The 13,935-nt window shown below is 34.7% G+C and overlaps 1 protein-coding gene across 1 annotated transcript in view; it reads left to right on the top strand.

The window, feature by feature from the left end:
• Cycd (cyclin D) overlaps positions 1 to 13,935 on the top strand; it is a 65,842-nt gene that overhangs the window by 39,009 nt on the left and 12,898 nt on the right. Inside the window, exon 3 of the mRNA XM_076393683.1 lies at positions 7,347 to 7,509. Coding sequence (XP_076249798.1) covers positions 7,347 to 7,509 — 163 coding nt within the window. The remainder of the gene's footprint in view (positions 1 to 7,346; positions 7,510 to 13,935) is intronic.

Here is a 13,935-nt window from a genome sequence, read left to right as displayed (position 1 = left end):
TAACAAGTACAGACGGTATCCAACTTCGAAGGCATGGAATTTGCTGCGTTTAAAATGTAAAATCATTTTTGCAGCCAGCTGCTCGACGATTTTTCCCTTCTCTTATCTTCCTCAGGTGGAATGCATCCATTCCGGACGTTGGCAATCAGCTTTCCTATTCTCACTTTGTCAACCGGTCCGAACCAGTCTGGGGTTTTTGAGGCGGCCGCGACGAGACGTCCTCGTCTCCCTGGTCCCCTTTTTTCTATCGATCGTTTCTTGAACTAGTATCCGTCGTAGCTGGTACTTGTTTTCGTATAACGTATAAAATACACGACGGGTTATTTAAACCGTTTGGAGAACGTTAAGAGAAAAAATGTCCCACGATCGACTATCAAATAAAATTTCAAAACGATGATTGTATTTCTTAGAAATGTTCAAATCGTTAGGGTTAACGGATGCGCAAATTTGTAATTTCTGACAATAAAGTGCCGAAGAAGTGGTCTGGTGTGTGAATTCTAATTTTGCAATTGTTACGTTGCGTTTAAAGTTAAGTACAAATCACCTTCGGCAGAAGGTCAAGGCGGTTTTAATAATAATTTTCTTTCTTTGTTCTTCAGTGCGTGGCTCCTTCCCTTTGACGCGTTACGGCCCTGTTACGCTTACACGCTTATTACAACATCCATAGCTTCGCACCTGTGGACATACTATGTGTGTAGAGCTCGAACGATTCCACGTCTCACGGTATGCTCCTTCTTCTTTCTTATCCGTGCACGGTATCGACTTTCTCTCTCGATTTCGCGGCCGATAACGCGTATCGGCGCTGGTAGAAAGCTAACAGGAAGTTCGATGGTAATAAAATGATATTGACCTCACGACGCGCAGATATTCTTGAAACCCTGACTACTTTTTTTCATCGATCGAATGGTTGGATTCTACTATGACATTACATTCAATTGGAGTATTTGTTTTCAATTATAGAATGCGGGAAAATTACATTCTAGCTAACTTTTCAATTCTCTGGAGATATCTTTGGGAAAAGCTTTTTCAAGGTACACTAACTTTAGGGAAACTTTTGTATATAAAAACTGAGACATTCGAGAAATAGTGTAATCAATGAAATCGTTTCTAAATTAAGGGAGGATTAGGATTATACATGAATATCATAAATGACTCAGAGAAATTAGATAAAAATGTAGCAGGAAAATGAGTAAGAATGAATTATATTACAAACTAGGAGAAAATTGTAAGAATATAGCAAAAATAGAATTATAAAATGATTGTAGTGTATGAAAAATCGCACAAAAATAACAAAATCAATAGAAATATATAAGAATGTTAAAAGAGTAGGCATTTTCATAAAATCTATACAATATTTCATTAATCATTCGCTTTGCGCTGCATAGTAATAATAATTATCTTGAAAGAATTTAACCAATGAATCATTGCTCGCTGTACCTGCAATTCCACTAAACATACCAAATTCTTTTCCATTCTTTTCCGTAACAATCAAAGAAATGCTTACTATAAAATACTTTACCGAAACGATCTCCTCAGCTGGACACTGAAACCAGCAATTATTCCACAATCATGACAGCGCGAAATCGAACGTTGCACATCGCTGGGATTCGCGTCTCCCGTAGTAGGCACACGCGTCATTTCGAGCGTGAAAACTCGTCCTCGTGAGAACCTGGCTGACTGGCTGGTCTACCGAACCAGTCCGCTGGAAAAATGCAAATGCACAAGTACAACCGCGGCATAGCGGCATTGCATCATTTAACACAGGCATACGCTGGTTGCGCTGAGACACCAGATATTCCAAGACGAAATAATAAAGGGAGGCAGGCGAGTTGGTTGGTCGACTTGTCTTACTATCGGTCTCCGATCGAGCCACGCGGGACAATCAAGAAAACCGCAACGCGCGCGTTACTTATAAATAGTAAACGCGACGCATACGTATCTTCAAGGCGGATCGTTGGCCTCTCGCTCGGAATCGTTACGTTTACGCTCGCGTACGCATCGTACCGTGGCGTGAGTAGCCCCGGTGCATCGCCGCGTCGTTGCACCGTGACGCATTCCGTGACGACCACGGCGAGTTTCCTACGACCATCGACGAGATATTACGTGTATACAGCCGACGTGTTTTTGTGCCGCTCACTCGGCTACGTGCACTCTGCTATTTGTGTGGTACAGGCCGTCTCAACAGACGATGCCGCGCGAAACAAAGACTCGTACTACTGATCCCGTGAAGTAACGATTGCTACGGACTGAGATACAATCGTTCGAGACTTTGTATCTCGACTGTTTTCTTATTAGATAGATAAAGAAGGATTGCTGTTGTCGTCATGTATATCCAGCGACTGTAGTTCAGGCTACATAATATATTGGCTTTAAGGTAAATGTCCCATTAACTGACCATGTCCCGATACTTGAACACTGATAGTAACTTTATTTAACTTTAAACTTACGTTCTGAAGCTGGGTCTACGTCAGCAAACATTGTTCGCAAAGTTTTTATCACTTCTACTCGATTTCTCCGCGGCCACCAAGCGCAGTATGTAAACAGATACATGAACAGACAATTTTTAGGAAATTTAATTTTCAAATTGTTTGTGGACAATTTGTGAACTTTAGTGTGTTCGTATCTTAAGATACCTAATAAACAATATGTAGTGTATTCAGCTACTGGGATTTAATTCAAGTGTCGGGATATGCATTTTTAGGTTGCTCGCTTATTAAGACATTTGACATTTCAAGCGTCCAGGTATTGAGACATTTATTTTAACTACTGAAACGAGGAGAGTGATTATATCCGCAGTTGAAACTCAGGTGTACGCTTCAATGTTTATTGAATATAACAGGTTTTACTTTATCTTTATTGTATACAAAATAGGCAAGTATTATACTTACATTTAGTTCCAAATGGGAAATTATAAAAAACATTTTCCCGCTGAAGGGACTAATACACCATTTGCTTTCTATAGACTCGATGCTAGCTCAAACATCTCTTGAAGCGACTGTCATTTTCTTTCGTCCTTACATATGACAAGGCAAACACGAGTTGTAGAAACATGATTTACTTACATTCAGAAATTTGTTTCTTTTGCTGTATGAGATCATCGACGTTAACGAGTATGAAACTATAACAAGACTTTTAGTTTTTGCCTAAAATATAGTCTACAATAATTATAAATTTACAACTCGGGAAAAGCAACAAGGTTGTAAAGAATGAAAAGTGAAGGTGCAATAAAAAATATAAAAATAATTTTAAGAAGCAACACCAGAACATAGCATCTTTTTATTGGTCTTAACCTTTTCTGTATCATTATCTTTGAAAGACAGTAGAGCAAAAGTTAATTTTAGATGGAACTCACTTTGGTACGCCCTGTATAGTTACAATCTTTCAAATTCCTGACGCTTTTACTTGCGACTAACGCTAATGCGCGCCGCTGTGGAAGTAGTTCTTTTGTTTTTTTATCATTTCATCCCTTTCGAGAACCGCGACGGCTGTAAATGAATTTTTACGCCTTCAAAAGCTTAATGATTGATGTGTTTTATAGTGGGTTTCTTTCTCAGCACGTGCTTCTTTGCAATCTTTTCTGTCTTTCCTTGCTAGTTTGACATGGCTGCTGAGTTCTCCCCTTTTTGTGTGGTAAAATAACTTTTTTCTCGTTGAGAAACTTCATTGTCGATTTCGTTTCAATCAGTGATGTAAAAATTCATTGACATGGTAGAATTAAATTAATTTCACTGATTATAATAAATATTATTTTTGGTCTTTAGGCAAGATTTAAAGCTTCAAAATAAAAATTATCTAAATTGTGTAAAAATATTTTAAATAGAGAAAAATTCTATTAGTAAGAGAGTTACTACCCTTAAAATCGATTATTGATTAGAAAATTACACAAATATTATCATAGCACAACATACATTACTAAAAATACTTACGAATCGTTTAAGCAATAAGAAAAGTGTCAAGTTACTTAATCCCAGTTATTAGCTACTTAATCCCATAATGTTTCATCTCACGAATTAGAAAAAGGAAGAGAAAGGTCGTATCCACATTCATTTAGTCATTTATAACCTTTAATCCATACGTCGACACAAACTATTACCTTCATACTATCTTATACATCCGTTTTCTAAGTACAATTGCAAAACCACTGAAGAAAATGTCTGGTCGCGGAAAAATCGCGGTTGTACCACTGTACTAGCGCCTCGTCTCTGTTTCATTCACTGACGCTGCGTGTCACGTTTCGAGTTCGAGCGTGTACGGACGCAGTCGAGTGTGAAGCTCCACCCCCTCAAGGATAAGAGGTTAGTCGAAGAGGTGAGGCAAGAAGGAAGGAGGTAAAATTCTTTTTCAAGCAAAAGAAACCTTTATATCAATTTCTCTGCCAATTTCATTTGTTAAAAACGACGCAACAATTGAATATATCTCTTCTAAATATTAAGAAAAGTCTTCGAGAAATCGATCGGTAGAAAACTACCGATTTAAGTTGAAAAAGCTTCTTCAATTCGCTGTGTATCAGCGTTCTTATACATAGTCTTAGAACACGATACGTTTTTTATAATTTGTTTTTATTAAAAAATCGATTTAAACTACACAGTGACCTGCTTTTGTCATATCCAAAATACATGTAGGTACTATCCAAAAGTCCTAGAAAGTAATTCTCTAAAATTTGGTCTAGATCGGTGAAAGCGATTATAAGTCAATGATCGACCCTCCATAATCATATTAATGTCTAGATCGTAAAAGTGAAGTCGAAACAGAGTACTTTATTTGGTGTGCTGACGAGAAGCCCACGTGATACGGTTCCGTAAGAGAGTTTCACAGCCTTGAGTAGCGTACCCGCCGAATTCAATGGACTTTTAATCAAGCCGAAGGACGCGTAGTACTCCACGTAGTATAGCCGCTGTGTAATTTCATGGTCGAGAGAAAACGAGGGTACTACGACGTACTCGAGCGAGCAGAGCATCCGCGAAACGGAAAGGAAACAGAGAACGTACGTGTACGCTACTCGATTACAACTACGATACACACGGAGGAAGCGAACGTAGACGAGTATGGTGAACCATGCGTACGTAGCTAAATGGGCCTTCCACGGTGAAACGTGGAATTTTTAACGTGTGTACTGTATTGTACCATGCGTACAATTATTTATACGAAATGTGGGAAAGTATAATAAGTCAACTTTCCTTTGATCCTTTGCGGCCCAATGGTTTCAGACTGAAATCACATTTTCCTAACTTGTTAATAGATAGATTGTAATCAATTTAAGTGCATTTGTACTGTATCTTTCCATTGTCATATGCCTGACCACAAAGAGTTAAATATCCAAAATGTTTAATATGTGAAGTAGATATGCCTATTTATGTACAAAGCCACATTTATACTTTTGAAGGTCCTAAATACAATGTTCATTAGGAGGTCTCAAAGGGACAAGTCGCTTTCAGTTAATCTAATTTACACGCATTTTTTTAAGTTTATTGGAAATACAAGTCGACATTTCCATCATAACTGATTTTAATAAACTAAAAATAACACAACTTTGGTATTATTCAGAGATCAGGAGATGGTACTCATAAAATCCATATTATTTCAGGGGATCATCTCCTGATTAAGAGATTTCTGATTTCTGATCCTAATCCTGATCAGTGTACATATATTTATATTTTTAAAAAATGTTAAAAAAATCAAATCAGACTTAAATTTTTAAAAAAGTAGTAACTAAATTACGCAGTAAAAGTAGAGACACATTTGTTGTATCTAGAAGCTGGAGCAGTGAGATATTCTTTTAGAGATTTTCTTGCAGTAAAATATTTTTTATATTGCTGTTTGTTAAAGGGTAAGACTTTGAACTGTTGCTCCATAGAGAATAAGGTACCAACTTGCGTTTAATGCGCCTTATAGTAAATGCGGCCCTGCCTGTGCAGAAACTGATAACATGGGAGACAGTGGGAATAATCAGTATGTAGGATACTTAGAATGAAGAATGTTCAATATAGTAAACCATGTACATACTGCAAAGGATATCCTGTAAGATACATCAGATATTTATACACGTTAAATACTTATTCATTGTGGGAAATATGTTATCTACTAATGAATTTATAATCTATTTAATATAACAAAAGGCGCCAAGTGTACTATAGTAGTTATTATCTTATACTTGTTACTTGGCAGAAACAACGAGCTTATTAGGAATACGAACAATTTGAGGCAGTCTTAGAGGTTAGTAACATATTTTTATTTGAGCAAAAACAAGTGTGCGATGAAGTTCATAATGAAAAATATTATAAACTAAAACGGGGGATGTCATATATCAATTTTACGAAACTTTATTATGATAGGAGCTATATTTCGTCTATCAGAAACACTTGAAAGCAGTTTTATTTATTGAAACAGCATACAATTGTACATAGTTAAAATATTATAATAAATATTACTTGTGTTAATGATGCGCACGTTTATGTAAACATGTAAAGAAAGGTATGTAAAAAAATATTTTTTTGAGAATATAGGTTTGTCATGATTTTATTTTAATTTTAATATTAACAGTGAAAATCAAGGGTCACAGTGACTGTTTAGAAAAGTCTCAATTTGATTAAATATCTATACAATATATTTGTTGTTTTATATCAAGAATGACTATTAACTTTAGTATGTAACATGAAGAATATGTGGAACCTACATTGAATCCAATACAATACCAAATATGTAATACATGAAATGTGTAATATCGAATGGTATTTGTTACATTCAAAATACAATACGAAACATCCTACTTATTTGAAAGTGGTCTGGGTTGAGTTTGTAAAATAGAACAGAAGCAGATATGTAATTCGATGCTTTTACTCTTCATTGTTAAGTACTTAGGGTGACAAAAAACTCCAACAATGTTCCTGTGGCCTGTAATGACTACATGTCACATGTTGACCTATACTGTACTATGTAGACACATAACAGTTTAAGATTCAGTCTTTGAACGTGTTATAATGTCTAATACATTAAACAACAATCCACACGAAGAATATCGATATATTTTTATACATCATAAGGAAAGTATCTTATTTGCTGGTTTGCAGTATAAAACATCGTTCATATAGAACATTACAACAATGAAACACTCCATAGCTAGAAAACATGACTAGTAAAATACCTTATAGACAAAACGTTTATAGCAAAAGAATATACTACCACGTTCCTCAATGTGAGCATCAAATATCCAGCACTCACCATATAAACCGAACCGCTGTTTACATTATCTCGTATACGATCGTTCCCATTATTATTTCGTGTTCAAATTTTCGATAACATTTGCGACAAACAGCCTCTGAACGCCTCTCTCTAATTGACTGTTGCAGAGGTGGGAACAGCTGGTTGTCTCTAAACTGAAGTGGGAATTATCCGCGGTGACGCCTGGTGACTTCCTGATGCATATCCTGAGTAGACTGCCAGTGCCACGTACCTGGGACCCAGCGATGGTCAGGAGGCACGCACAGACCTTCATCGCCCTCAGCGCCAGAGGTGAGAAACTATCAGGATTACCGAACTACATATGTATTTATGTATGTGGGACGGGCTCGCATGCGAATAAGTGCGCTCTGCACTGTGAAAATTTTGAAGGAACTGAGAGACATGGTAGGTACGACCGATTTAGCCGGGGACTAATTAATTAATCAAATGTATTCTCGTTAGGATGGAACGAAAAAAAAAACTGCGTGGAAATTTTCTCACAGAAGAATTTCCCTTTAGTCTTTCAGTTTTAATTTATAAAAGCTATTGGAACATTTTTTTATTAACTAACCAAAAATTTACTATTTTTTAGGACATTTAAAGTTTTATTTTCTGTTTTTATAAGTATATTTTACAATGTTTCTATCTCGTCATCTTCTTATAAATACTTTTAACGTCAAAAATAAGTCTTCAAGATCCTCTTTAGTTGAGAGACATGAAACATAAATTTTTTTAATATTCACATTATTTAAAATTGTTCACCTTTTATTATACCCTGCAAAGTGAATGCACCTATCGTATAACACAATATTTGTAATTTGGAGTAATTCTAGGAGTAAATTCATAAATTTTGATAAAACCAAAAAAAAGGAACTAACAAATATATGAAATATTGAAATCAATAAAAATGATAATTTTCTTCCATGAATGAATGAAGTATTGCATGAAGTATTTTAACAAATTTATTGATGAAATTCGAATTTACATAGTTTAAGTACCATTATAAAAGGTAACTTTTATCCACTGTTAGAAACCATAATTACAGAAACTTTTGCCCTTGTACATATTTCGTTCCATCCTACAGCTTCTTGAAATCTTGATGTCGACAGAATATTGCCGATCAGTCTGGATTTCTGAGAAACGTTTTGTGGTTAATATTGTCTTTTCGCTTCGATTTATAATTTGTACATAATAAGTTGGAATTAAATAGTATCTTCGCTTTAGTTTTCACCTTTTCTATTGTATCCTTATTTTCCATAATTATGAACCTAAATTAAATTTACTTTTTGTCCTACAAACTATAGTTCATGCAAAAAGTATGAGTACTTTTAATGATTCTACACAGAACCCGCTTGGCTGACTTTTTGTTATAATTTTGTGGACTTTAATAAGTAATTGTGTAATTTTCATTATTTTTCTTCATTCAAAATATAAATCCTAAAATAAACAGAAGTTACAGCAATTTATGTAAGGAATATCATTTAGTTATCAAAATAATGTAAAATGTGGAAACTTCGTTTTTATTGGTTATTATTACGTGGCCTTACAATGTTTATGGAACAATGCTTGTATGGACAGTATTTATAAAGCATCAAAGATAGGTCAAAGTATAAAACATCGAAATTTCTTATCAACGAGGTAATGTGCAAATGTAATTAATTCCATATTATTAACATCTCATCATTATGATGTTTTTTATCATCAGCGAACACGTGTAATGGAATAAATGAATCAGTCGTCGTGGTGAACGTAAAACATATCGATTTTTTAAGCACTGATGTCATAAATGTCCATCGTAAACCACTCGAAAAGAAAATTACAATTCGCTCTACTTTTCTCACTCGTGAAGTCGTTATGACGGGTTTTTGAATTTTGTAGCACCGACTATTATACTTTACATCCTATTGCAACCATCACGATAAGGATATTCGTGCGTGACAGTTATGGAATAGAATATTGCATAAATTGCAACTTGGTAGAGAAGAAAACACAAAAAAGTTAGCGCAAGCAAATCGTATTTTTACTCCATTTTTAATAATAAAGAATTATCCTATATAATGTACGTTTATTTCAATTTTCATACATTAAGCCTAACGATTTTCTAAAAATTTATGAAACGAACGTAAGTACTCAGACCTCAGTTTTATACTTCTTAAAATCTGATTCGTAATTTAAATTGCTTTGAATTTTTGCTTAAAATTTGGACATATTCTGTGTATTAAAGTGGTTAGCTCCACTTTTTGAAATGTTTAAAATTTTAATGCTTTAGCGCTTGATTAATGCTTAACTTTTTGTATTTAAAATAAATGTAAATATTTTTGGTTTATGGAGTCAATCAATTTAGTAAATGAGCGGCTCATACACATATAAGCTACTTGTCCATATTTCTGTGGCCGTACTTAATACTTTGTCTTTGAATTAAAATCATTTATAAAAAAAAACTTTTATAAACTGAAAAATTATTTTTGTTTTAAGTTTACTCCTTAACATTTAAGATTTAAAAAAGTATTACCCTTCTAATAAAAATTCTTGCTTTTAAAATGATTTTAATCCGAAGCCACAGAAATATGTATGGATAAGTTCCCTAAAGTAGGTAGAATATAGCTAGATGTATGTTATAAATCTGAGACTTACGAAACAACCATGTTACACCATATCTCTTTTATGTATTTCGACGTGTTCTACGCTGTTAGTAACGATTGGTATAAATTATAACGAATAATTGCGTATAACTTTAGCTTCTCAATTATCTTACTTACATCCTAGTTCAGAATATCAAGGGTCTAAATCCATTAATAAAAATATTAAATTGCTTTTCTTTTACTAAAAATTCAGTACTTTCATCAGGTAACTCTAACCTTCGTGATCGACTACCTCTTTCCAAGTCTCAATTCTATATTACCTAGGCCCAGTTTCAAGAACGAAAAAATAGTAGTATACTTCGAGTCATACTATACACGGTGTAGGTATGTAGTAATTTTCTTTCAGCGTTGCAACACGCGTGGAACATTTTTAGGCTCTCGTTAGAAATTATAATCGCGTCACGCAACACGTGCGTAGTAAATGCGATATACGATTTTAAAATGCGATTCTTACGCGGCAGGCCTTCATTGTCAGCCTCGTTAGAACCGTGCCACGGCATCATAAACAATCGGGTACGTGCATCGTTAACTCGCACGTTAATGAATATGCCGGTGCATCGTATAGTGCACACGGCGGAAACCATCGCGTAACTACCATCGAATCAATTCAATGTGCCTATTTTTCTTTACTGTGTTTCCTTCTCTCGCTTTTAATAGGTCATGCTCGCATGTATAATTATAGATCGGACGTGGGGCGAATGAGAAGACGAAGTAGCAAAATGCTTGCGCAACATGGTTATGCATTTCGTTGAATGAAGTAGTTCTTTCATTGTTATCAGATTACATAATCCGCTTGCAGAGAATTCACTCGCTACAAGTTCGTTTATTATATTTATTATGGTTTTAATTGGCTTTGCACATTCGCCAAAACAATATTTAGCACACAGTGAAAGTAGAAATGACCTACCACTGGAAAAGAGCTATTAATACATCGCCATGTAAACCTTAAGCCTTGTTCCCTTGAGAAAACCATACTGATCGAAGTGTCCACGTTTTGAAAAGGAATCGAGCAAGTGGACAAGTTCAGGAACAATTATTAAAATCGCCAGGTATTCGTGTTTTCCGAAAACAGTCATCGAGAGCCTGAAATCGTTCTAGAACTACTGAGTCTTTTTGGAAAACCATGGCAGGGGAGAAAAAGAAGGGTGGCTTAAGGAAGAAATAATAGAAGAAGAAGAAGAAGATAAGGGCGCCGGGACATGACGAGATCGGGACACGTTTAAATCCCTTTTGCCCGCTGCCAGTCGGTTGTTATTACAACCGTCGATAGCAAAAAGCAAGGACCATTCGTCGTCTGGCCGGCTCTCTGCGGTTCCGGCTGGAGAAGGAACGCAGAAGCCCCAGGGATGATGATTGTTTCTCACGAGCCAAACTAGGTAGTAGCCGGGCCCAGTTCGAGTCGGTTGACCCTCTTCTTTTAGTGGCGAAAAGAGAAGCAAACGGCGCCGTGAATTCCAACCGCTTCCTTGAATCGTGGAAGGTCTCTGAACCTCTTTATCTCTTTTTTTCAGTTCCTGCGATTTTACAATGCTGAGGATGCCATACGCTCTTGTATGGGTGAGAAATTTTGTAATTGAAATTGGGATCATCTGTTTAAAATTTTGCAATGGTAATGGAAATGTAAAGCAGTGCAAATCAGTTTTTCTTACAGTGGTAAAATGGGGTTGCAAGTAATGTTTGAACCAAATTTTTAAAAGAAGAAAGTTTGTAATTTATTGTCATTGCGTGTTCCGTTTTCGGAGTTGGTAAATCAGGGTACACTCACTATATTAACCCATTAACTGCCAAATTCTTTTTTTTTTTTAAGTTTTTGGCCAGATAAAATACACCAAATATATGTTTGGCGCCAAGTGGTGTACGTAAAATTCCAAAATTCCTTAATGGGGATCGTGCCAGCTAATGGGTTAATTTACAATAAATTATTTTATTATTTTTTGGTGATGTAAGCGTATAAATTAAATATTAGTTTGGAATACTGTGAGCTGCTATGCATATGTATTGGTATACTGACAGAGTTGCACCGTGTCGACTGCAAAGCATAAAAAAAGAACATTGCACAACATTTTCAATTTTCTATGCTCCACAATGTTCATGATCAACTAAAGCAATTCTAAGAAGAATATTTTGCACACTCGTGCAACAAAGTGTAACACTCACTTGCTACTACTGAGCATGAATACAGATAATGAGGGTAGTTTAAAAAATGATAAATGTCCTTAATTTGTGTCATATGTATATACGATGATGAACCTAGGAAAGTTTGGAAAGTAAGGAAAATGAGACACCTCAATGTTACAAATATAAATTATCGAGTATTTGCGTTACACGGAGCGAGGAGATCATTTATAATAAATGAATATTGTTAATATATCGTTAAAGATGTGAAACATAATCAATTTTTTCAAGTTGCTCAATTTGCATAATGCTGACACTGAACCAAACAGTTAGAGAATTATTTAATCCTTACGACAAATATTGAACTAAATAGAATAGTACAAAACACAGCGCATTTGCAATTTAGAAACTTCGTAGAGTAACTGCAAAGCACTTTTATTTAATAACAGTATACAAATCTATCAATGACCTAGTTAAATATTTGTACGAAAGCAAGTAGCAGAAATTGTAATACCAATATTTTAACAATTAAGTTTTTATTTCACCATTATTTAATATTATTAATTATTTTTCAAGATAATGGAATTAACTAATTACAAATGACTTCTTGTAAATAGTTTTCTATTTGCATATGTATATGTTTTTCATTTATGTCTCTCATACATACGTACATATATCTGTGATTGTAAGGCAAAAACGACCTAAGTCACATGTGTTTATTTTCGAGAGACTTGCGCTTAAAGTTTTCAACTTCAATATTGTCGTATGGTTTTGTATCTTCCTAAATCCTTGTTTTTAGGCGAAAAAGTTCTTTTAATTCCCCTTGTTTCCTGAAATATAAATTTTATATTCTGGATCTTAATAAAGGTCTTGATTCAAAATTTGTGAAAATGTGGCATAGGTCGTTTTGCCTTACAGCCACAGATATAATTTTGTTCACCTTCTTTACATGGGTTTACTTGTAAGACCTGATAGTAGAACACTACTACCATAATAAAACGTTAGTGCAGCAGATAGTAAAACTAATAATAGATGACACATTTTCTATTTCTTGAAAAAACTACAATTTAATTAGTCTTCGTTGCTTTGTCCTCGAGTTTATTAATGAAGTCTATAACAAAAACTCATTCGTGTTTATCAAATAAACTAAATTTTTGTAAATATGTGTATATCTATCATATATGCTGTCAGATGTCATGCAAACTGAGAAAATGAAACTTCTATTATAAATGTTCACCGAATATAGGTAACAAATAAAACTAGAAAATTTTCACACAAGACATCCATAAAAAAATCGTTGCTACTTTGCGCAAAGTCAAAAGAAGTGCATGTTAATATTTGTATAGCAGTGTCTATTATTTGTGTTAATATTTTGCAGTTTGATGCAATAATGCTACATCATTAGTAGGTTTTTAGATAGCAGTAAGTTCTCTTGAAGGATTTATAGTAGCGACACAGTGAGTTGCTCTGGCTTTGTGAATTCCTTCATGCGTTTCATATGCCATAAAACGTTATCATATTTTAATGAAAGAGATAAATAGTAGAAAGATTACGTGAGAAATATATCAAGCGAAGGGGAATTAAAAGGAAAAAAGCGCAAAATTAAAAATGCTTACGAAGGAAAAAAGGTCAAGACAGAAAGAAAACAACTAAAAGAGGAAAGGAAAACAGATTTAGAAATAGATACGAATCGCGGGAAAGATCTGAGAAAGAAAAAAAGCAATCAAGAAAGAAAACGAACGCGAACCGAGTAAAGGAGGAAGAAAAGGTACATAAAAGGAAAAGAAAAGCAAAGAGAGGCTAATGTAAAAGAAGAAAAGTAGGAATAGTGAAAGAAAAGTGGAACGTGAGAAGGGTTCAAGAAAGAACCCTCAAGGGAGAATGGCAAAAACTTCATGATCAAAGAACGTTCAAGAGAAGGTGAAAAGGAAGGCATCAAGAGATGCAAATAAAGCACGCA

Source organism: Calliopsis andreniformis, chromosome 3, assembly GCF_051401765.1.
Source record: "Calliopsis andreniformis isolate RMS-2024a chromosome 3, iyCalAndr_principal, whole genome shotgun sequence".
In the NCBI taxonomy this organism is placed as follows: domain Eukaryota; kingdom Metazoa; phylum Arthropoda; class Insecta; order Hymenoptera; family Andrenidae; genus Calliopsis; species Calliopsis andreniformis.
The sequence above is the reverse complement of the archived record's forward strand: the minus strand, read 5'-3'. Positions and strand labels throughout refer to the sequence as shown.